We start from the raw sequence: 23,793 nt of genomic DNA, 5'->3' as shown, positions 1-23,793 counted from the left end.
GCACACGTCGTTCTCTGCACCAGCCACTGTTTGACTTGTGTCATTCCACACCGCAGCTTCTTGAGAAATCCTGTCACCTCCATCTTACAGCAAGAATTGAGGTGCAGAGAGGCTCGTGTGCCCAGGGTTTTCCAGCACAGTTGGGGAGCCAGGATTTTGTCCAGATAGGCTAATCAGTCTCCTGCTTCGGTCAGTCTGGCCTCTCTGACCAGTTAAACCATTCCCCTCCCTCAGTCTAACGCCCTCGGGGAAAGCAAGGGTGCTCGGCAGGAAGGAGGGACCTCCTAAGAGGCAGTGCTGTCTCACCGTGGTGAGCTTCCTATCCCTGGAGGGCCCTGGTAGAGCTGCCGCATGCTGCCTAAAAGGTTCCGTGTTGGGTGGGAAGTTGGGCGAGGTGTCCCCTAAAGACCCTCTTTCTGAAGGCTGGAAAACTGCAGTTAGGATTGTGGCTAGGATAAACGAGGGTGGGGGAACTGTCCCCACGGCCATGTTAACTTTCGGTAATTCCTTAGGACACACGCAGGGCTCAGTGTGTAGTCGTACTCACCGCTGTGATCTATTGCAGCGAAAGGGCACAAAGCAAAATCTGCAAAGGGAAAAGACAGGGCTTTCCTGGTGGCGCAGTGGTTGAGAGTCCGCCTGCCGATGCAGGGGACGCGGGTTCGTGCCCCGGTCCGGGAAGATCCCACATGCCGCGGAGCAGCTGGGCCCATGAGCCATGGCCACTGAGCCTGCGCGTCCGGAGTCTGTGCTCCACAACGGGAGAGGCCACAACAGTGAGAGGCCTGCGTACCGCAAAAAATAAATTAATTAATTAAATAAAGGGAAAAGACACGTGGAGCAAAGTCCAGTAAAACCAGGAACAAGCTTGCAAGAGTCCTTTCCTGCAGAGTCACACAGGACCCACTTTAATTCCCCCAGCGAGTTGTGACAACACGTGTGAAATGTTGCCTGTCAGAGGAGCTCGTTAGGGACCCAGTGCCCAGGGTTTTCCTGGGTGCTGATCACATAGGCGCTCCCCTGTGTGGTCACATACCCAGATTCCAAACTCCCAGAAGGAAAGTGGGTATTCAGCGTAAACCACATTGTTTGCACCGACAGTTTAGGCACAGTGAACCACTCTTATCAGTGGTGGGAGCCCTCCCGAAAGCTACATTCCCAGATGCCAGTCAAGGGCCAAGCTTGCAGTCAGGACTTTTCAAGGACAGTAGCCAGGACTGCTGTGTTAACACTTTTCTGCACAGTTGTGAAGATGGACGTGAAGCCATAAGCAAGATGGAAACTCATGGAAATTCAAGAGCTTTCAAGCACAGTGGGACAGGCCAGGAGGAGACTGGAGCTGGGGTGGCTTCCAGATTCTAAGCAGCTCTAAGCATCTAGCAGCCAGCGTTTGTAGGTGTTCCATTTAGAAGTAAGAAATCGAGAGGAGGATCAGGTCTGTGGAGAAAGGCTATACGTTCAATTTCAGATGATGAATTTGAGGGAAGGATGGGACATCAGGTGGCGATGTCTAAGACATTGTTGGTGATACGGCTAGGGGAGAGATCGGGGCTGGGACTCCCACCTGAGGATTTATTCAGATACATGTGTTTGTAGAAATTACCTCTAAATGGGAATATCAAAGAAGGGAGGAGACAAGGCGGCTGAGGTCAGAGCCTTGGGGACCTCCTACACGCAGGAGGCGACAGCAAGAGAAATCAGAGGCAGGAGGAGCCCAGAAAGAATAGGGCTGTGGCAGCCAAGGTGGGCTCTCCTGAGGGGTTGGTCAGTGGTGCCAACTACTGCAGAGCGTACCCCGGAACAAGGCCTAGGAGGAAGCCATGGAATCATACAGTTAGGTTGTTGGTGATCTTTATATATCGGCTTTATTGAAACCTGATTTACATAACATAAAATTAACCCCTTTGAAATGTATAATTCAGTGATTTTTAGTATATTCCCGTCACCACTTATTCCAAAACATTCTCATCATCCGCCTCCAAAAAAACCCCTGTTAGTGAACTTTGAAACAGCTATTAACATCAGGTGGTAAAAGGCGGGACCCAGATTTCAGGGAAAGTGATACAGAAGTGAAAACAGAGTAGAGAAAGGTGTGCTGGAGGCATTAACAGGGTTGGGGGTAGGAGAGCCACCCTCGTGTAAGCAAACACCATCGCTCTTAGATGCCAGCTGAGAAGAGCGGAAATAGAATGGGTAGAGGAGGAGGGCAGGGTGCTTCAGCATCGCCCTCTCCCGTGAGGCCTCCTCCCTGGGGTAGGTTTCCTGGCTCAGGAGGCAGGCTGCTGGGCCTTCACCTCTCTGCCCCACGTGGCTCCCGTGGTGTGGCAAAGACCCGCTGCTCTAAGTGTGGTCCGAGGACCAGCAGCATCGGCGTCTCTCTAGATCGACTAAAGCAGAGCCTGCAGTTTGCCAGGGTCTCCCAGGGATCTGTAAGCACATTCCAGTGTGAGAAGTCCTGGTCCAGGGCACAAGGGAAGAGCATACCTGGCAGCCCTTAGGGAAGAGTATGGCTGCAGTTATCAGCTGGAAATTATAAGAGCCACCACGTATTTGTCTAAGCATTTGCAGCTACTGACTCAAAAGGTTTGCTTTCCCAGCAGTCGTCATGGACACACAGGAATTTCAAAGTGAAAAAAACAATCTAACCTGGAAATTGTCTTCAAATTTAATGACATTTCAATGAATATTAAATTTAACACCTTAAGAGGTTGATAGATTGTTACTCTTTTAAGTGTTTAGTCCAACATTTATTCATTTCAATTGTGCAAAGTTCTGAGTTTTTGTTTTTCTTTTGAAGCCAATGCTTTTTTTGTTTTTTCTTATGGGTTGACTGCTTGCCCTGTGTACTCCCTGCATACATCATTTGCTTTAATCGGCTCATCAGCCCTTCAAGGTAGTTAGCATTCACACCCTTTAACAGGATCAGAGATGTTAGGTAATTTGCCCGAGGTCACTCAGCAGGTGGAATGACCGAGAGGCTCTGCTTTGTCAGAGGCCAGTCCTCTCGCTGTTGCTGTTGCCTCCAGGGAGGGGGGTTGTCTCAAAGCTCCTCCTCTGCAGTGTCACCCCCAAGACAAGAAGGAACTGAAGAACTACTTTTTTTCTCTTCCGTAGGAAGAGAGTTTTCTTTCCGCACTTCTAGGAGATACTTCAGCCAGAAGTCCCCCCAGAGCAAGAAGGTCTGCTGCCCTCAGGTGAGTGTGAGGCACAGACCCAGACCCCTTGGAGCCCCCTAAGCTTCAGTGACTTCCAGTTGGTTCCGCGCCTCTGCACTCCCCGCCCCATCATCTCGGGGAGGGGTCCTGCTAGTCCTCCAGATATACATGGATGAGTGGGGCGCTAAAGGGTAGCCAGAAATGCAAGGACTGGGGGGAGAGAGGAGAGGAAGCAATCTTCAAGTGTAGGCCGCAGCACAGGTGCTTCTGTATCTTCTCCTCCCCAGTGACCCTCATCTCCAGCCTGAACCTGGCCCTCCTCCCCACACCTCCTTGTTCCTCTCTGCCCAGTTCCTCTTCCCTGCTGCGTAGCGCCCAGCACCACCACTCCTCTCCCAACACTCCAGGTTGAGCTCCCTTCACTAGTGCAGTAGGCTCCTGTCTCCCTCAGGCTCTCATCCCCTCCCGCCCCCCCCCCCACCCCGCAGTGTTTTCAAAACACAAATCTAATTACATCATCCTGTCACCACCTGGCCCTGCCCTACTCCCCCAGCCCTAAACACGGTCCTCTCAGCCCAAATGAAAAACGCCTTCCAAGCCTCAGAAAGCTTCCTCCTGCCTTGGGGCAGATGGCCCTGCGGGGCCCTGCCATGTCTGGCCAGCCCTGCTGCCACCCTCCCGGACTCTGGGGCTCCTGCTGCAGGGACCTATTTCCTTGTAGACACCACACCCCCTACCTATACCTGGCCTCTGGACCTGCCGTTCCTTTTGTCCCAGGAAGGATCCCTCCACCACTGCCCTCATCATTGTCAGCATCTCCTCCCAGTGGTAGCCCGAAATCATCCAACGCTACCAACCAAGGCCCATTTTTTCCTGATAAATGTCCAGGCAAACTAAGAATGAGGCCTTCCACTGCCTGTTGTCGTAAATGACACCTTACTGGCACACAGTCACAGCTGCTGCTTGATTATTGCCTTTGACTCTGCAGCAGAGTTGAGTGGTTGCTATAGAGAATCAATGGCTTGCAAAGCCGGAAACGTTTACTCTCTGGCTCTTGGCAGAACTTTGTCGCCCCTGTCTCAGGGGACACATACTTATCCTTCCATCTCAGCCGAGGCCCTGGTCCTCAGGGTCGGCTGTCTTGACCCTGGTCTGGATTTGGGTCCTTGTCATCTGTGCTCACATCCCTCTCCTTCAGAGCACTTATGTAGTTATTCGGTCCTGACTCTGATCACGGCGCCCTCCAGAGCTACTCTTTGAGCTCTGGACTGACATCCCCGTTTCTCATGCTTCATTCTTAACAAGTAGCTTATGAGACTTGATCTGCTGTTAGAACAGCCTTCCCCCTTTGTTTGATGCAAAGTTGGGAGTGTTTCCACCCTGGAACCTTCACCAAAAGGATGTTTGGGATGGGTGGAGGTGTGCCTTTCTTCTGTAAAGTGGGATTAAGGGACACTGCCAACACCTGCACATTCTCAGGACGCTCACTCATAGCAAACAGTAACTAAGGAAACTTGAGGATCTGGAAATGGGTGTTCTTAGAACCGGCAGTCCCACTATTCCTTGGAAAGTCTTCATGTCCCCACAGGGGTTGACGATCTCTGCCTAGGAGCCTGGTCTCACGGGTTCAGATTCGAGCTGTGCAGACGTAGACAAGTTACTTAACTCTCCTAAGACTTGGCTTCTGCAGGTGTGAAATGAGCACAGTCACAACAGTGCTTTCTTCCTGGCACCACGAAGGTTGCAGCACGCCGACTGTGGCTGGGCTCCCTGTAGGTGCGCGGCCACACGTCTCAGCTGGGCACTCAGCCCTGCCCGCCTGCGCTACCGCGCTTCCCCAGCCCGTCCAGGTTCCCACTCCTCCAAAGCCTTGTTCTGTTCCCTTTGCAGAATTCTCCAGCTGCAGTCAGCCTTTCCCACGCGCCCTCCACCCCAGCCTCTCCCAGGTAATGTCTTCATTGAGAAATTAGAAGCGGTCAGCAGTAAGGCCCTCGCCTGCCGACCACGAAACAGCCTGCCCCCATCTGTACCTTCGCCGCCTGCCAACCCGGCGCCCCTGGAGGAAGGGCCCTGCCCCCCACCTGTGCTTGGACCTCGCCCCCTCGGCTTCCACTCCTGCACTTGGCACCCTCTTTCCTGCATCATCGTTTTCCCCGCTCTGTTGGATCACTCCCATCGTTGAACTGTCCTGCTCTAGCATCTCTTGCCTTTGCAAAGAAAATCCCCGTTGTCTCTGCACCCCCATTTCTTGCTGCCTTTCCCACAGAATTCCCTTGAAAGACTCGTCTGCACCGGCATCTCCTTTCCTCAGCCACTCCCGTGGGTTCCTGCCCTCCACGTGCCTCTGCACCTTCTCTGGCCAACCTCGCCTGGCCCCTAACCTGTTCACTCTTCTGGTCTGTTTCATGTGGTGGGCTGCTCCCATCTCCTTCTCTTTTTTTTTGGCTGCACTGGGTCTTTGTTGCTGCGCACAGGCTTTCCCTAGTTGCGGCGAGCGGGGGCTACTCTTCGTTGCGGCGCGGGCTTCTCATTGCGGTGGCTTCTCTTGTTGCAGAGCACAGGCTTTAGGTGCACGGGCTTGAGTAGCTGTGGTTCGCAGGCTCTAGAGCACAGGCTCAGTAGTTGTGGCGCACGGGCTTAGTTGCTCCGCGGCAGGTGGGATCTTCCCAGACCAGGGCTCGAACCCGTGTCCCCTGCATTGGCAGGCGGATTCCTAACCACTGCACCACCAGGGAAGTCCCTCACATCTTCTTGAAATGCTTTTTTCTCTTAGCTTCTACATTACCAGACTTTTTCAAGGGTCTTCCTTCCCGGCTGGCTCCCTGTCTCATCAGTCAGGTCTAGCCTGGCTCCTTCCCCTTCTAGCTATATATTCTTCCCAGGTGGTCTCATCTGGTCTGGTGGCTTTAAATACCACGCATATGCCAGTAACACCCAAATCTCCCTCCACGCCCTGGCCTCGCTCGGGACTTAGGCAGGTCTGTCCAGCTGCCCTGTTGGCTTCCCTGGGAGGCTCTCAACTTAGCAAGGGGAGGGGAGAGCACTGATTCCCAGCCCCGGCGTCACTCCTCTCCTGGCTCGTGGCAGTAGCCTCTTCCTGGGCTCCTTTCCTTCACTCTTAGCCCCAGCTCAGTCGCCACACAGCGACCAGAGTGACCTTTGACAGACAGACACCAGACGAGGTTGTTCCCTGCTCAAACCTCAGCAGCTTCTCCCGTGCCCTTCAAATGAACTCCAGACCCCTTAGCCTGACCTGAACTGCCCTGCAGAATCCAGCCACCATCTCTCTCTCTCCAGCCGCTTCACTTCCATTCCCTCACTGCACTTCCTTCTGCCTCTGGGACGCTCCAGGCCTGTGCCCAGTTGCGTCACTCGCTGTCACCTTTGCCTGGAACGTGCTTTCCTCAGGGTCCCTGAGGGAAGGGCTGGCTCCATCTTGTCCTTCAGATTCCAATTTTCTGTCATTGCCTTAGTGGTGTCCCTGGCTCCCCGACCACTCTCTGTCATCACATTGCCTGTTATGATTCCCCATACAGTGCTTATCACTCTCTGCTATTCTTCCTGCAGGATTTATATGTTGTTTAGTATCTGTCTCCCCCTATTTGAATGTAAACTCCATGAGAACAAGACCTCTTTTCCTTTATCCCTGTTCTATCTCAAGCTCCTAGAATAGACCATGTACAAAGAAGACACTCAACAAATATCTCTTGACTTCACAAAAGAGGTCATCTATGTAAACTCCTCACCCTGTGCTTAGTGTATAATGGTGCTCTATACATGTCAGCCTCCAAAAGTATAGACAAAACAGGCACTGTGGAGGGACAGCTGTCACTCCCAGACCGAGATCAAAATATTATTCAGTGTTTTTGCACTGCCTGTCACAACCGTGTCAAACACATGTATTTTCTTGTCCTGGAATACGTAAAATCTTCTGACAGTTATTTCAGAAACCCAGCTAAGAGAGTCAGTTTTCTTCCCCAGAAATAGAAATAATCAAAAGCTTTCCAGCCTTAAAAGCAGCTGAAGTTTTACTGGGCAAACCAGGATGGAGGGAGTCATCAGATTCCTCGTGCGGGCAGATCCTCTCTCTTCTTTTTAGCAAACATGCTTTCCCATCTGCTCAAGGAAATAGTTGGCTGTGTTCAAAATGTGCTTTTCAATGACAGCAATCCGTCTGGGAGTCCACAGTTCGGGGGAATGAATGGCAGTCATTAAAATGTCTCTGACCTGTGGTTTGCCCTTCTCCCACTTCGTGTTGGAAATTTGCACCGTGGGAATGAAAAAGCATCTAACTGTATATCTGACTTCTGCCATGAGGCTCAGCTATAAATAAGGGCTCTTACCTATTAGAGACCGGGTCATTCGTTCATCTAATAAAATGAGAGAATTGTCAAATAAGACCTTTGTAAGGAGGAATCATCATCAGAGTTCTTATTTGCAAACAAGGGAATCTACTCCAGCTACTTTAAAGAGGAAGAATGTATTAAAGGGTATCAGTGGTGCACGGCTCCCCAGGATGGGCCAGTGCTTTGGTTTCAAATGCCACGCCACCAAGAACGATGCCCAAACCATACACCCCTGCAAAGGTACACTGATGTGCGCCGACCAATGGTAGTGGGGACTGATGCTCAAAACTGCACTCTGCTTTCCTTGAAAAGCCAGTTGCCCCTGTCAACAGTCTCTCCAAAAGCTAGAGTCTCGTTGGTTCCCCACTTCCTCACATTGCTCATTTCCATCTTGAAGTCTCAGGCAGGTGCGTTGCCTCTGAGGGTTAGAGCCTAGGTAAAACTTCTGCACCCAGCCACAGAGGAAGCTGGGAGAGCAGCTTAAGTCTTTCACTTTGGGGCCTGGGTCTCATGAACATGGAGAACATGTGACAAATAACACCCCCAGAAAGTGCCATCTGAGCTGAGAACCAAAGGATGAGAGGAAGTCAGCCATTAGAAGAATGAATGAAAGAACCTTCCAGGAAACGGGAACAGCATGTGCAAAGGCCCTGAGGCAAAAAAAAAGGGGAGTTGAGACATTCAGGGAACAGAGAGAAGGCCAGTGACGCTGTAGCCCAGTGTGTGTGTGTGTGTGTGTGTGTGTGTGTGTGTGTGTGTGTGTGTGTGTGTGTGTGTGTGTGTGTGTAAGAGGGGCAGGAGTCGAGGCTGGAGAAGTAGCAGGGGCTGGCTCCTGCAGAGTTGGGTGGGTCATAGTAAGAAGTATGGATGTAATTTCAGTGCTGTGGGAATCCATTGAAATAAGGGGATGACATGATCTGATTTCTATTTTTTAAAAGAACAGTGTCTTCTGAATATGGAGAATATAATTGAGAGGGGGACAGAAGACCAGTTAGGAGGCTTTGCAGTTGTCTAAGGAAGAGGCAGTGACAGCAGGAGGCGAGAAGCAGAGAGATCTGGAAGGTGTTTTGGAGATGGATATTTCAGAGCTTGCTAATGGATTGGCTTTGGGAGTGGGGAGGAGGGGGAAAATGGGAGGAGTCAAGGATGCATCCCAGTGTGTGGCTTAAGCAGCCGAAGGTGTGTGGGGTTTGTGAGACGGAAAGTGAAGGGTCAGGGGTGGGGGAAAGCTATCAAGTTCAGTTTTGAACTTGTTAACTTTAAGATGCCTGTGAGAAGTGCAAATGGAGATGTCAAGTAGGTAGTTTAAACATGCGAGGCTAGACCAGAGGAGAGGCCAGGGTTAGAGAAAAAACAATTTCTACCCAAGTTTCATGTATTGGTGACAAAATACGGGGACTGCGAGTGAGTGACCACCATGGAGCCATAGGCAAAGGCAGAAAGACATACTAGGCTTGGTTCCAGAAGAGCTAAATTTTCCCACCTACCAGTTATATAAGCTTTGAGCAAATCTGAGTCTCTCTGTTCTTATTTGCAAAATGGGCATCATGACTGGTATTAATTCTTATAGATTCAGTCTAGGTTTAGGAGATGTCCCATAAATTGTTGTCTAGCCATGTCCTGTCAGAATGTTTGCTCATTTTAACCAGAATTTTCCCAAGTTCCAGAGCATGGGTACATAAGGGTCATTTAACAATCATGATCCGAATTCCTGCAGCTCATTCCCATACCTGCTGATACCAGATCTGCAAAGCCCACTTCCCTCGCGGCCATTCCAGGGCATCCCCAGATTGAATCTCACGTTGGCTCAAAAGCAGGTTTCCCTGCTACTCTGTCCCATCACAGCTAAGCCCTCAGTGTGCAGAATCTGAGCGGCAGGCTGACACAGGGTGGAATGGTTCCATCTCCTCTGTGCCATGGTAGGAAGGGGGTCCCAGAGGAGTCTTAGTTAACCCCCCAGCCCAGCAATAGTCACCTTGCCTCATATACTCAGAGGGCGGTTGCTGGTCACAACACAAGAGAGTGGGTGGGAAAGGACTTTGGAGAAAGTCCACCATGTACAGATTTTCTTTGCATATATCCTCCTAGTCTATACGACATCCCTGCACTGCACGGTAGGTAATTATTATCTTTACTTGACTCAAACTGGTGAAAACTTGCCCCAGGCCACACGGCTGACTTCAGATGCTGTCAGGTTGCTGTCATTCTGAGCTCTTTCTGCATCATCATGCTGCCTCTCCAACAAATACAAGGGTCTAATAACTTCATCCAAGCCCGTCTCCTTGCATCTATTCTCTGCTCCACGACAGATCGCTCCGAGGCCTGTTGAGAATGAGCATGATGCTTCACTGTGCCCCGGGAGTGTCTTTTCTCTAACAAGTCCGAGTAACCACTTCAACACTATACAAATCAGTAGCTGTTGGACAACCAGCTGCATGGTGGATGGGGAGTCCTTTCAGCTTTCTTCTTCCCATTCAAATATCATATTTATATAAAAGCAAAGTGAGGATTGTTGAGGCTGGTGGACTGCTTGTCTGCCACTTGGTGGGCCATCTGTTTAACATTGCCAAACTCCTACTCATCCTTAAAGACAGAACAAAAGTGTCTTCTCTCCTTGGAAGCCCTCCAGCTCTGCCCCAAACAGAATCAAGCATTCGTCACTCTGGCTTCCTAGAATACTCTGCTGGTACTGCTGACTATTAACTGTTCCCCAATATTTGTTGTTTCCTCCCTCTATAAAAAAAAAGAGAACCTATAAAATACAGATTACATTTCCTTACCTCCCTTACATCTATGTGTAGCCATGTGACTAAGATCCAGTTAATGAGATTTAAGCAGATGTGCCTTGTAGCCGTTTCTGGGAGCCCTCCTTCAAAAAACAGCTCATGTGACTCCTTCATCTCTTTGTCCTTTTCTCCATTCTGCTGCCTGGAATGTGAACGTGATGACTGGAGCTCTAGTTGCCACCTTGGACCCTAAGAACAAGGGTCCTATCTTAGGAAAGTTGGAACTGAGCTAGAAGAAGTCAGAGTCCCTAAGGACTTATCAGAAATAACATATAGACCCTGAATTGCCTACCTTCAGACTATTATGTGGGAGAGAAATTTCTACCTAGTTTGAGCCACTATTAATTTTGAGTCTTTGTCACTCACATACAAACCTAATGCTAAGTTACGCTACCTCTCTAATACGTGGTACTTTCCACACCTTAGCATAATTGTCTGTTTACTATTATCTCCCCTACTAGACTGGGAGCTCCTCTAAGCAGAGATTAGGTTTCAGATTCTGCCCAGTGCCAGACGCATTAGAAGTTGCTCAATGAAATGTTTTCTGAAGGAAGTGCGGTGAGTGATTGCATAAACAACTGTGCAGTGTCAGCGGAGCACTTGCCACGAGCAGCAATGCATGCACTTTGCATGCATTAGCTGACTTAATCCCCATAAGAACCCCACGAGGAAACCACGGCAATCGAGAGGTTCAGTGACTTGCCCGAGATCACCAGCTGTTGAGTGACAGGGCTGGGACTAGACCCCAGTCTGCCTCAGTCCCCAGCTCACGTATTTTCTACATCAGCCACTGCTGTCCCCCGGGCTCCCAGGATGGAGGGCTGAGTTATTGAGCTGTGCCTGAAAGGTCTCCCTCTACGTGTTCCTCTGTTGAGAACAATGACAAATATCTAGGAAATTGCACATATACTTTTTGTATTCCTCTCACTACCAGTTTTACTAAATTTGTTCTTCTGTGTTTTTGTTTTTTCCTCTCTTGGCATCTTCTGATATGAATTCAACCAATGTGAGAACCTCTTTTGCCCAGAAGAATTCAATGGATGGCTCACAAATACAGAATATCTCAAAAGGTACATTAACCACCTAAAGGAGAAATGTAGGCTTTTGATTTAATTATCATCTCCAAAACTGTAGTTTCTTGGGTTTTTTGGAACCTAATCTGCCACCCTCATTTGCACCTGTGGTTCTAGCCTTGGGCCTTGACATCAAGCAATATCTTAGGAGAAGACACAATTGTCTTTTCATTTCAGTTACCACTAGTTAAGTTCCACTTTTGTGATAATGAGTTCAGCACAGTGCTAATATCTGTGGGGAAGAGAGATTGTTGGCAATGGAAGAAAATAAATCTAAGATATGATCACTGCTTCTCTCCCCCACCAGAAACCAGCATTTATTGAGTTAGACGCTGATTTGTACCTGGGTGTTAATTTACAAAGGTGACTGAGCGACTACACAGGTCAATGCCATTGAAAGAAAACTTTGTTGCTCTCAGTTCTAGAAACGGGAGGCACAGCTCTCCATGCAGGACCCTGGGAGGGAGCTCCAGTGTTGGTTAGGAGGCAGAAAATGCTACTGAAAGCTCAGCCTCTCTGGACACTGGTGCCAAATCCAATCCCGGGGACAGAGTTTTGGGGGAAGTGGAAGAGGATAGCTGTTGTAGTTTGTCTTAGGACAGGGCCGAAAGCAAGCGCATCACACGAGATGAATTGTGCCGAAGCACAGCAGTAGAGGGCTGCCGCTCGCTCAGGCAAAACAGCGCCGTCTGTCCTGCTGTGGCAGCTTTTATTAAAGCATTATCTAGGTTTACATTTTAAGACTTGTTTTCTTAACATTCCAGAAATGCCAAAGCAGCAACCTTTGTTTTTATTAATTATACAAGCAATAATTGGCTTTCTTGAGAACCTGCTGTGCTTCGTCCTTGAGCGCAAGAACAGCACAAAGTTCCCACCATTATTTTGATTATACTGAACTAGCACAAGGACATTTCCTTGCGTTCCCACCACTCTGTTTATACTGAGGACATCTCATGGATGAGTGCCCAAAGCACTCCATGTTTTTTTGTAGGCCCCCGGTTTGTTGGGGGGGCGCTCAAAGCATTTAGAACTGTTTACAGTTCTGGCTTATTCGCTAGCCCCCAGTTTGTTGGGGGGCGCGGCTCATGGGTTACGTCTCCTTTCCATGTCCTCAGTTGTTCCACTACAGATAGCTTTATTGCTTTGCCAGGCAAAGGGGGACACACTGGGCTTGTGCCTCATAAAAGCTATGTGACCCCACCCCAGAGGATTTGATGAGGGGTTTTATAACAGTGGTTCAAAGGTGGGGTCCTGACAAGATTAGTGTGTGTGCAGGGCTCGCCCCCCCCCCCCCCCCCCTTATTCTTGTCTCAGGTGGTTTCTTGTCTGCTCCTCCCTTGATTAGCAACTGTTTGAATCCACCCTTTGGAACTCAGGGAAGGTCATGGAGGCTGGCGTCTTGCCTACAAGAAATGGTGGACAAAAGGAGGCCTCTGTGCCCAGCCTCCACTTGGTTTCAGGGCCTGGGAGCCCCACAGGGCCCCGCTCGGTTTCAAAAGGAGCAAGGGGAAAGCACAGGCCACAGCCCTTACTGGGATTTCCTTGGGAAAGGCAAGACACGACAGGGTAAACCACTTAGGATTGGCTATATTGAATCATTCCCGTGGGCTTTGGAGTATAAGGGCTGTCCCTAGTTGTCTGGCACCTGGGCCTGGGCTGATTTAAGTCAGGGGAAATATTGCCTTGGTGTGAGAGTTAGATAAAGGAGGTAGTTCAGAGTATGGGCTCTGGATCATGGAGGAGTTGTAAACGACTTTGGCCATTAGTTTGGCCCTGTAATTAATGGATGCCAAAGAGGCGAGTATAGAACCTGAGAAACCTGAGTTAGAACATAAACACGTAAGTATCATTCTAGACCATTTCACACATGCCATCAGTATTTGAAAAAAGTTAAGCAATCCTCTTTCTTGATGGAGAAATGGAGAAGTACGTGAATTACATCTCAATAAAGCTGTTAAAAATACCCAAAACTTGGGGGCCGCTTATTGAGAGGTATAGAGGGGATTCCAAATAGAGGGAAATATTTGTGGGAGACTTTGCAAGTCCCCAAAATATACATATATAGACCTATGAATCAAAGAGGAAGTATCAAGGGAAATTAGAAAATATTTTGAACTGAGTGAAAAGGAGACCTTTTCCCCTAATATGACCATTTAATGCTATAGAGTTCCCTCTGCGTGCTAGGCGTCCCACAAATGTTTTAGATAGAGTGTTTTTATCTTTATTCAGTTTTGTGTTGTTTCTACTTTGTAACTATCATAAATAATGCTGCTGTGAACATTCATGTACAAGTTTTTGTGTAGACACGTTTTCATTTCTCTTGGGTGTATGTATACCTAGGGTGGAATCGCTGGGTCATATGTTTAACATTTTGAGGAAATGCCAAACAGCATTCCGAAGTGATTATCGTACATAGTTTAAAGAATGTAAGAGGAGGAAAATACAGTATTATATTTACTCTATATAACCAGATAGATTTATAATATATATTATATATTTACTATGTATATTGTACTTACTATATATAACCAGATATTTACAGTTCCTGTTGCTTTTCCTTCATTCCTGAAGTTCCAAGTTTCCCTCTGGTATTATTTTCCTTCTTACACGCCCCCTCCCAAAAGAAAACCCTTCACTTAAAATAAGCCTGCTGGCAATGAATTCGCTTAGTTTTCTTTCTTCTGAGAATGTCTTTATTTCACCTTCATTCTTTTTTCTTTTTTTAATGGCCTACTCACAAGACTGCCTTTATTTTTTTTAACATCTTTATTGGAGTGTAATTGCTTTACAATAGTGTGTTAGTTTCTGCTTTATAACAAAGTGGAGCAGCTATACATATACATATGTCCCCACATCCCCTCCCTCTTGCGTCTCCCTCCCACCCTCCCTATCGCACCCCTCTAGGTGGTCACAAAGCACCGAGCTGATCTCCCTGTGCTATGTGACCGCTTCCCACTAGCTATCTATTTTACATTTTCACCTTCATTCTTGAAGGATATTTTTTTCTGGTTATAGAATTCTGGGTCGAAAGTTCTTTCCTTTCCACACTTTCAAATGTTGTTCCACAGCTTCTGGCCTCAAGGGTCTGATGAGAAATCCACAGTCATTTAAATTCTTGTCCCCGCTTTTTGTCAAGCATTTCTCTTAGACTGCCCTCAAGTTGTCTTGCCTCTCAGCTGGTTGTTAGGATGTATAGGGCATGGGTTTCTTTGACTTTGACTTGACTGGGGTTTGCAGAGCTTCTTGAAACTGTGAGTTTATGTCCTTTGCCAAATTTGGGAGGTTTTTCAAATTTGTTTTGGTACCACACTCTCCTTTCGTTTTAGGACTTTGATGAGACAATGTTAGACCTGTTGATATTGTCCCATAGGTCCCTGGGGCTCTGTTCATTTTTTCTCGTCTTTTGTGTCTACGCTGTTCAGATTGTGTATGTAATAAAAATGCAGATTTGATCTTTGTCCCCAGGTCCTGGCACAGAGCTCCTAAAACCCTTGGGATTTCCTGAGTGATGGGAATGTCTTTTGTTATTCATTATTAGCATCTTCCAGCCACACCTGAATATATCCTAATATAGTGACCCAGGTTGGGGCCTTAGGTAGCTTCAGGATAGGACCCAGAAAGACCAAAACATGAGGGACTTCCCTGGTGGTCCAGTGGTTAAAAATCCACCTTCCAATGCAGGGGCCACGGGTTTGATCCCTGGTCAGGGAACTAAGATCCCACATGCCGCGGGGCAACTAAGCCCGCGCACCACAACAGCTGAGCATGTGGGCCACAACTATAGAGCCTGCGTGCTCTGCCCACACACCACAACTAGAGAGGAGCCCATGCCCTGCAAGGAAGAGCCCGCGCACCACAGCGGAGGATCCCGCGTGCCGCAACGAAGACCCAAGGCAGCCAAAAATAAAAATAAATATTAAAAAAAACACAAGACCAAACATGATTAGAGGGTGGGAACTTTCAGCCTCACCCCTCCCAGCCTCCAGGGAGGAGAGAGAGACTGGAGACTGAGTTATAGAAACTCCTGAACAATGTGATTTGGTGAACTGCCAGGTCGCTGAACACACTGATGTGCTGGGAAGGTGATGTGCCTGAAGAGGGCATGGAAGGTCCGTGCTCCAGCCCACATACCGTGCCCTATGTCTCTCTTCCATTTAGTTGTTCCTGAGTCGTGTCTTTTATACTAAACCTGTAATAGTAAGCATAGCACTTTCCTGAGTTCCATGAGCCATTCTACTGAATTATTGAACCCAAGGGGGTCATGGGAACCCCCAAATTTATAGTTAGCTAGATAGAAGTATGGGTGGCATTTGACACTGGTGCTTGAAGTGGGGACAGTCTTGTTGGATTGAGTCTTTTAACTAGTGGGATCTGACACTAATTCCAGGTAGATTTGAAATTGAATTAAATTGTTAGACACCCAGTTTATTTCAGAGAATTGGAGAACTGGTGTGGAAAACCACACATATGATATTAGAAAACACACAAATTGGATAATTTTTATTGATCTGTCTTCAAGTTCATTGTCTCCTTCCTCCATCACCTCCGCTCTGGTATTGATCCAATCCAGTGAATTTTTTATTTCAATTATCGTGTTTTTCAGTTGTAAAATTTCTATTCAGTTCTCTGTCATAGCTTCTATTTCTCTGCTGAGACTTTCTATTTTTTCATTTATTTCAGAAGTATTCACCCTTACTTCTTAAAGCACTGTTATAATGGCTGCCTTAAAGCCTTTGTCTGATGATTTCAACATCTGAGTCATTTCAGGATTGGTGATGACGATTGTCTTTCTTCCTTGAGAATTTATCAGATTATTCTGCTTCTTTGTAGGTTGAGTAATTCTGGATTCTATTCTGGATATTTTGAGTATTTTGAGTCTTGTTTAAATGTATGAAGCATGTTGGAGTGTTTTGTTTCCTTTGTTTTAGCAGGCAATTCACCCAGTTAGGCTCAGGTCATAAGTTTTGTAGATTGTGGTTTCAATGTTAGTTCAGTTTTCAAAACTTTTGCAGTGCTATTTTGATCTGTCCTAGATGTGTGCTACCCGGGGACCACATCTGAGACTTGAGAAGTGACCTACCCTGTAGTTCAGTTCTCAAAGCCATCTGTTTAGGGTCAGATACACGTTTATATGTGCAGCTCAGGGGTGAGCACATGCATCCGTACCCAATTATTTAGGATTCCTTTCTTGAGCTCTCTCCTCTCTGTAATTTCCCCCATATATATATATACAGAGAGAGAGAGAATTTTTAGCAGTTCCTTACTGCAGTTCTCTTGGTAAGTGCCCTTGTTTTTCTATGAATGTCTTTATTTCATCTTTCTTCTTAAAGGATAGTTTTGCTGGGTATACACATTTACCTTAATGCTGTGGTGATTTCATTCCACTGTCATCTTCTAGCTTCCATTGTTACTGTTGAGAACTCTGCAGTCATTCTAATTGTTGTCTGTTTATAGATAATCTGTTGTTTCTCTCTGCCTGTCTTTAAGATATGCTCTATTAACCTTCTACAGAAGAACCATAACTTTATGCAAGAGTTGGATATTTTTTTCTGTTTTAATCACACCTTTCCTGATTCTGCTTAGCACTTTTAAAGCCTTTAGGCTCCTTCTTCCTTATTCTGGGACCATACTGTATTGTACAGAGAATTCTGTCATGGCACATTAGTTAGTGTTACACTTATCATTTACCTGTCTTTTTTTCTTACTAAGCTGTGAGTTCCTTGAAGATAGTCTACTTCCAGCACCTAGCACGGGCCCAGCACATAGTTAGCCTCAGCAAAATGTTGGATGGATGGATAGAAGGATGGGCAGATAGATTAGTAAATGGACAAATGTGTGGCCACAAGTGTACATCTGGCTAAAATGCAAGTGAAATTCTATGAATTTACCTGAGTGACTTCCTCTAGCATCTCCCAATGATCTGAATATACCCAGGCATTTTCACATTAATAGAAAGCTAAGGTCTACGATATGCTCTTTCTCATCATAGCTGAGAAGCCCTATTGATCATTTTTTGTGCATATTGCATTGACAGAGCATAATTATCAGACTCTGGTCTTGAGGAAAGCAACACAACAAGTCAAAAGGATATCTGCGGCAAGAAAACTTGAGAATATGCTTCCTAAGCCGGTGAGCACGTGATTGCAAACTTAATAGCAGAGATGATTTAAAGGGGGCTAGGAGATCTGGCTACAAGAGCTAGCTCTGTGAAGATGTCAGGGTAAGAACTGGGGTATTTCTGATTGTAGACTTGGGTGAAACAGTAAGGAAATGTCGTAAGGGTAATTACTGACTGAGGTAGGCACAAGTTGAGTGAGAATCTTGCCTGGATTTCTCCAGGATTTAAATTACTTGCTTGAAACTCAAGAGCCTGGGTGTAATGGAAAGGGAAGAGTCTCAGTTTTCTACTCTATGAAATGGGGACAATAATTCCTAGGTCCTGGTGTTCTTATGAGGTTTACCTGAGGTAGTGATGATAATTAACATGTAATGAACACTTACTCACTACATGTCAGGTGCTATACTAAACCTGTGCATACAGTGTATTTTATTTTACTGTTACAGTCGTTTGAGATCATTACTCCTGCTTTTCTTCAGTTTATTAGTGAGGAAAGTGATGCTCAGAGCAGGTAACTAATTTGTCCAAATTCACAAAGCAAATAAGTGGTAAAGCCAAGACTTGCACGCAGATCTGCCTGACTCTGAGCCTGAGCTCTTACCCTCTGAGCTTTGCCACCAGCACAGCCCCCAGAACACAAGAGGCGAAGGATTACGGTGTGTTCTCTCCTCTTCTCCTCCCCTCCTGCAAATCTTCCCTACAAACCTCGGTGCATGGTAGTTTATATCAATGGCAAGTTCAGTCTTATGTAGTGGGAAGAGGCCCTTAGGACCCTGAACAGGGCAAGAGGCTTTGGGGCTTCCCCAAGCCACCAACTAGCAAGGGAGTCAGGCCATAGAATTTGGATCAAGTATAGCAAGTATTGTAGACAATTTCTTTCTTTCCTTCTTTCTTTCTTTCTTTTTTTTCTTTTTTTTGGCTGCGCCGGGAAGCTTGCAGAATCTTAGTTCCCCGACCAGAGATTGAACCCAAGTCCTAGCCATTGGACCACCAGGGAATTCCCTGTAGAAGATTTCTTCAATGTTCTTCGTTTCTCCATAATTATTCCACTGCCTATTTCCCCTCAGCATTTAGCAGTGAAACTTTTGAGAAGTAGCAGGGCCTGGTGGAAAAGACAGACAGACGTGAGTTCAAATCTTGGTGCTGCATCTATCTCCTCAGCTGTGTTACTTGAGTGAGTTGTTTAACTCTACTGACCTTCTTCTGTAAAATGGGGGAAATAAAGCCCAGCAGTGTTACGGTGCTTACCGCTGACGAGGATCGTGGGGCTGCTCTAGAGATAGAGACAAGGAGAGGAGTAGTCACGTCCTACTCTGGGATCTGTCCTGGTGGGGTGGTGAAGCCCAGCAGTTAGAGTGGATAGTGGCAGAGTTTAACAGGAGTGGAAAGCAGCTGAATGGCCTGTGAATGGCCTGGCGGACACATGGAAGGGAGATGCGTCAGTGAGCTATTCACCGGGGGTGGGGGTGGGGGGCCTTCTAGATGTTCCTGACAGAAGAGCCAACACGTGACTCTACCACTTTAAGAAGCACAGCACTGATACAATCTGCTGCCCATTCTTTTTTTTTTCTTTTTTTTGCGGTACGCGAGCCTCTCACTGTTGTGGCCTCTCCTGCTGCGGAGCACAGGCTCCGGACAGACAGGCCCAGCGCCCATGGCTCACGGGCCCAGCCGCTCCGCGGCATGTGGGATCTTCCCGGACCGGGGCACGAACCCGTGTTCCCTGCATCGGCAGGCGGATCCTCAACCACCGCACCACCAGGGAAGCCCTATTTATTTATTTATTATTATTATTTTTTAATACCATAGTTTTTATTGAAAAAATTTTTGCCTGTGGTAAAACCAAACAGTATTAAAGGATATGTAACAAAAAGTTAATCTCTCGGGCTTCCCTGGTGGCGCAGTGGTTGAGAGTCCGCCTGCTGAGGCAGGGGATGCAGGGTTCGTGCCCCGGGCCTGGAGGATCCCACGTGCCGCGGAGCGGCTGGGCCCGTGAGCCATGAGCGCTGGGCCTGCGTGTCCGGAGCCTGTGCTCCGCAGCGGGAGAGGCCACAACAGTGAGAGGCCCACGTACCACACACACACACACACAAAAAGTTAATCTCTCTTCCACGCCAGACCCTATGCCCCCTCCCCAGAGGCGAATCAAGTTTTTCCTTATATCCTTCTAGAAATTTCTGACGCATGTCAAGGAATATAAACCAGTTTTTTAAAACAAAAATTGGTATAATATATACACCATTTTGCACTTTGCTTTTTCAACCTAGCATATAATAGCTAACAATTATTGAATGCTTATATAGCAAACATTGTTCTAAACACATCATACGTGTTAATTCATTTAATCCTCACACAACCCTAAGAGAAGTAGGTTTTATCTATTATCTCCATTTTATGGATCAGAAAACTAAGGCTCAGAAATATTCAGTATCTTGCCCAAAGTCAAATAGCTAGTAAGTGGTAGAGCTAAGATTTTTTTTAAAGCTATAATTCACATACCATAAAAATCAGCATTTTAATGTAAAATTCAGTGGTTTTTAGTATAGTCACAAGGTTCTATAATTATCACCACTGTCTACTTCCAGAACATTTTTATCACCCAAAAAAGAAACCCCATACTCATTAGCAGTCACTTCCCAGCCCCCTCTCCCCGCTGCCTCTGGAAACCACTAATATAGTTTTAGTTTGTATGAATTTGATTATTCTGGACATTTCGTATAAATGGGAATCATATAATATGTGGCCTTTTGTGACTGATTTCCTTCACTTAGCATAGTGTTTTCAAGATTTATCCATGTTGTAGCACGTGTCAGTATTTCACCTTTTTTATGGCTGAATAATATTCCATTATATGACTATACCAAACTTTGTTTATCCATTTACTAGTTAATGGACATTTAGACTGTTTCCGCCTTTTGGCTATTATGAATGACATGGCTTCTATGAACATTTATGTACAAATTTTTGTGTGTACATATGTGTTCTATTCTCTTGGATATGTACTACCTAGGAGTGGCATTGTTGGGTCATATGGTAAGCCTACGTCTAACTTTTTGAGGAACTGACAAACGTTTCCACAGAGCCTGTACCATTTTACATTCCCTCCAGCAACATACAAGGGTTGCAATTTCTCCACATCCTTGCCAACACTTATTTTCCATTCTTTTTGGTATAGTTATCCTAGTTGGTATGAAGTAGTATCTCATTGTGGTTTTCACTTCCGTTTTCCTAATGACTAATGATACTGAGCATCTTTTCATGTGCTTATTGGCCAGTTGTATATCTTCTTTAGAGAAATGTCTGTTCAAATCCTTTGCCCATTTTTAGATTGTTTTTGTCTTTTTGTTGTTGAGTTGTAAGAGTAGAGCCAGGATTTTAACCCAAGCAGTGTGACTCCAGACCCCATGTTCTAAATCAGACTCTGTACTGATTTCAACATATCTTAGAGAGTATTCCGAATGAAAGCACATACGGATCTATCACAATCTTATTTCATGGTTGCACCTGTATTCTATAATTCATTAACCATTTTCCTATTCGTGGACATGTATGTGCTCCCAGTCTTTGCTATTATAAACACTGCTGTCTTGAACATCTCGGTATTTGTGTGTTTCTTGTCTCATATGTACAAGTATACATGTAGGAAGAATTCCTAGAAGTAGAATTCCTAAATCAATTGTATATCTTGAATTGCTCTCCAAAGAAGTTGTACCAATTTATATTCTCACCAGCAGCATGTGAGAGACTATCCGTGTACCTTTGCCAATGTTGTACATTATCAAATTATTTGTTGCCATTGTGATGAGGGGAAAATGCTATGTTATAATTGTTTCAATATTAATTATTTAATTATAAGTGAAGTTAAATCTATTTCCCTATAGTTATAATCCTTTGGAATTTCTATTTCCGTGAAATGCCTCTTCATGTCCTTTGGTTTTGGTTTTGTTTTTTTCTATTCTTAGTAGAACTATTTCTGTTTCTAAGGTTCTTAGTCTTCTGCTCATTTTTGATTTGCAGAAGCTCAATTCTTAGTCATATATTTGGCAAAAAATGTTTCCTATTTAACCTTTTTACTTTAATTACGGTATTTTATTCTAGAAAATTGAAAATTTTATACAGACATGTTTATTGGTCATCTCTTTTACGGCTTCTGGATTTCATTTCCTACTAAGAAAGATCTTTACCACTCCAAGATCTTATGAAACATTCTCTCCCATTTTTTTCCCCAATGTTTTTATATTATCACCTTTTTTTTTTTTTTTTTTTTTTTTGGCGGTACGCGGGCCTCTCCCTTTGCGGAGCACGGGTTCCGGACGCGCAGGCCCAGCAGCCATGGCTCACGGGCCCAGCCACCCCGCGGCATGTGGGATCTTCCCGGACCAGGGCACGAAGCCGCATCCCCTGCATCAGCAGGCAGACTCCCAACCACTGCGCCACCAGGGAAGCCCTATTATCACCTATTTTTAATAAAAAACTTTACTCGCATAACCCAGACGTCACCAGCGGTTACTCTGCTCCTTTGAATTGAATTAAAGTTGGTTCAAGCATTTGTTATATGATTTGTTTGGAGCCTCATACCCTCCCCCAAATATCTGAACTCTGGGGACTTATGTCTTCTATGGCACCGAGCTTCTCTTCTGTCCTGCATGTGCTGTGCACGTACCACCTCTTCCCTTGATTTTCACAAAAACTGCTCACACGAGGCCTGTGTGGGTGTGTTGTGTATATAGAAAACTTTACTAAGTTTAGAGAGATGGGAAGAAGGGGGACCATATCACAGTAATGCAAAGACCTTCCATGTGAGTTGCCCTTCTTAAAATCCTTTAGTCATCCCACAGTTTGCAAGACCATCCTCTATAGTCGTGTGCACTTTCCTCCCTCTTCTTTCCCCAAACTCCTGCTCACCTCTAATGTAGAGCAATGTAGCTCTCACTCTGCCTTTGGCTCTAATCTTTGTTTTCCTGAGAAAGGACAGTCCCCTCCCTCTGGTGTATTCTGGTACTAGCGAAGTCAGTTTTTTGCCATCCCTCTACACTAGGAATAGAAGGAGACCTCGGTAACTTGATAAAGTCATTAGCATCAAAGAACCTACAGAACAGTGGGACAGTGGAGGTGTCTGGCTTAACACCAGGATCAAGCAAAGGACACCCATCATTCCACCTCCCTTTGAAGTTGTTTCGAATCAGGGCATCCAACTTCAGGGCTCCCTTACCTCCCTAGGCCTCGAAGGATTTTCCTTACTTTCTTACAAGCTCCTTCATTCATTTAAAAGGATTTTTAAATATTTTTCTAGCATTTTTTAGGTGTTTTGTCATGAGTGTAGGATATTCTATTAAATTTTAATGGCATACACTGAAGACCTGGCAATTTCACTTCTAAGAATCTATCCTGTAGAAATGTTCATACAAGGCCATCCCTTACAGCATTAATCTGTACCAGCAAAAACTGAGGAAAATTAACATTTCAGTAGATAAATAGGTAAACTGTGAAATGTTCATAATGCAGATACTCTGTTGCTGTTAAGACAGATTTATACCTTATCATATGAAAGAATGAAAGTCAACAATGTCTAAAATTAATAAATCAAGAGAATACTATAGGCAATATATTTAGATACTGATGAGTGAGAAATTAAAGTAATAAAACATGGTGTATAGTATGATTCTGTTTTTATTTTTGAAATACATTTTTGGTATAAAGTCATTATGTGCTTATAAAAAGGTTTGGAAGGATACACGGAAAAACATTAATAGTATTTATTCCTAGAAAATGCAAGTGAGGTTGGAGACTCATCTTCTACTATATACATTTATACGTTGTATGAATTTTTCACAAAGAACATAAATTTATTTTGTAAAAAAATAAACAAATAAATGTTTTCCCTCTCAGAGATAGCAGAAAAGGATATGTAAATGTCAAAACAAAGAACTTTTTAAAAAGATATACAACTGGCCCAGAATAAGGAAGAGGATGGTCCCACTTCAGATCGTCCCATCTAACATGTGTTCAGGGAGAGGGACCAGGCCGGAGAGAAAGAGGGTCCAGGAGTCACTGAAGGCACTGAAGATGTTTAGGTTGGAGAAGCAAGACTTAGAGAAAATGTGAGGGCTCTCCTCAATTTTTTTTTTTTTTTTTTTTTTTGACCACGCTCTGCGGCTTGCAGGATCTTAGTTCCCCGACCAGCGATTGAACCTGGGCCCAGCAGTGAAAGCTCAGAGTCCTAACCACTGGACCGCCAGGGAATTCCCTCCTCAAATATTTTAAGGACTGTTATGTAACACACAGTCTGGAGGGAGATGGGTTGGAATTACAGAG

At 45.7% G+C, this 23,793-nt stretch overlaps 1 protein-coding gene across 1 annotated transcript in view; it reads left to right on the top strand.

Annotated features, from left to right (window-relative positions):
- Positions 1-23,793, top strand: part of FAM227A (family with sequence similarity 227 member A) — a 60,949-nt gene that overhangs the window by 14,944 nt on the left and 22,212 nt on the right. The window contains 3 exon segments of the mRNA XM_067698718.1: positions 3,115-3,194; positions 11,240-11,357; positions 17,395-17,489. Of these exon segments, the coding sequence (XP_067554819.1) occupies positions 3,115-3,194; positions 11,240-11,357; positions 17,395-17,489 (293 nt within the window).

Source organism: Pseudorca crassidens, chromosome 11 (genome assembly GCF_039906515.1).
Source record: "Pseudorca crassidens isolate mPseCra1 chromosome 11, mPseCra1.hap1, whole genome shotgun sequence".
Classification (NCBI taxonomy): Eukaryota; Metazoa; Chordata; class Mammalia; order Artiodactyla; family Delphinidae; genus Pseudorca; species Pseudorca crassidens.
The sequence above is the reverse complement of the archived record's forward strand: the minus strand, read 5'-3'. Positions and strand labels throughout refer to the sequence as shown.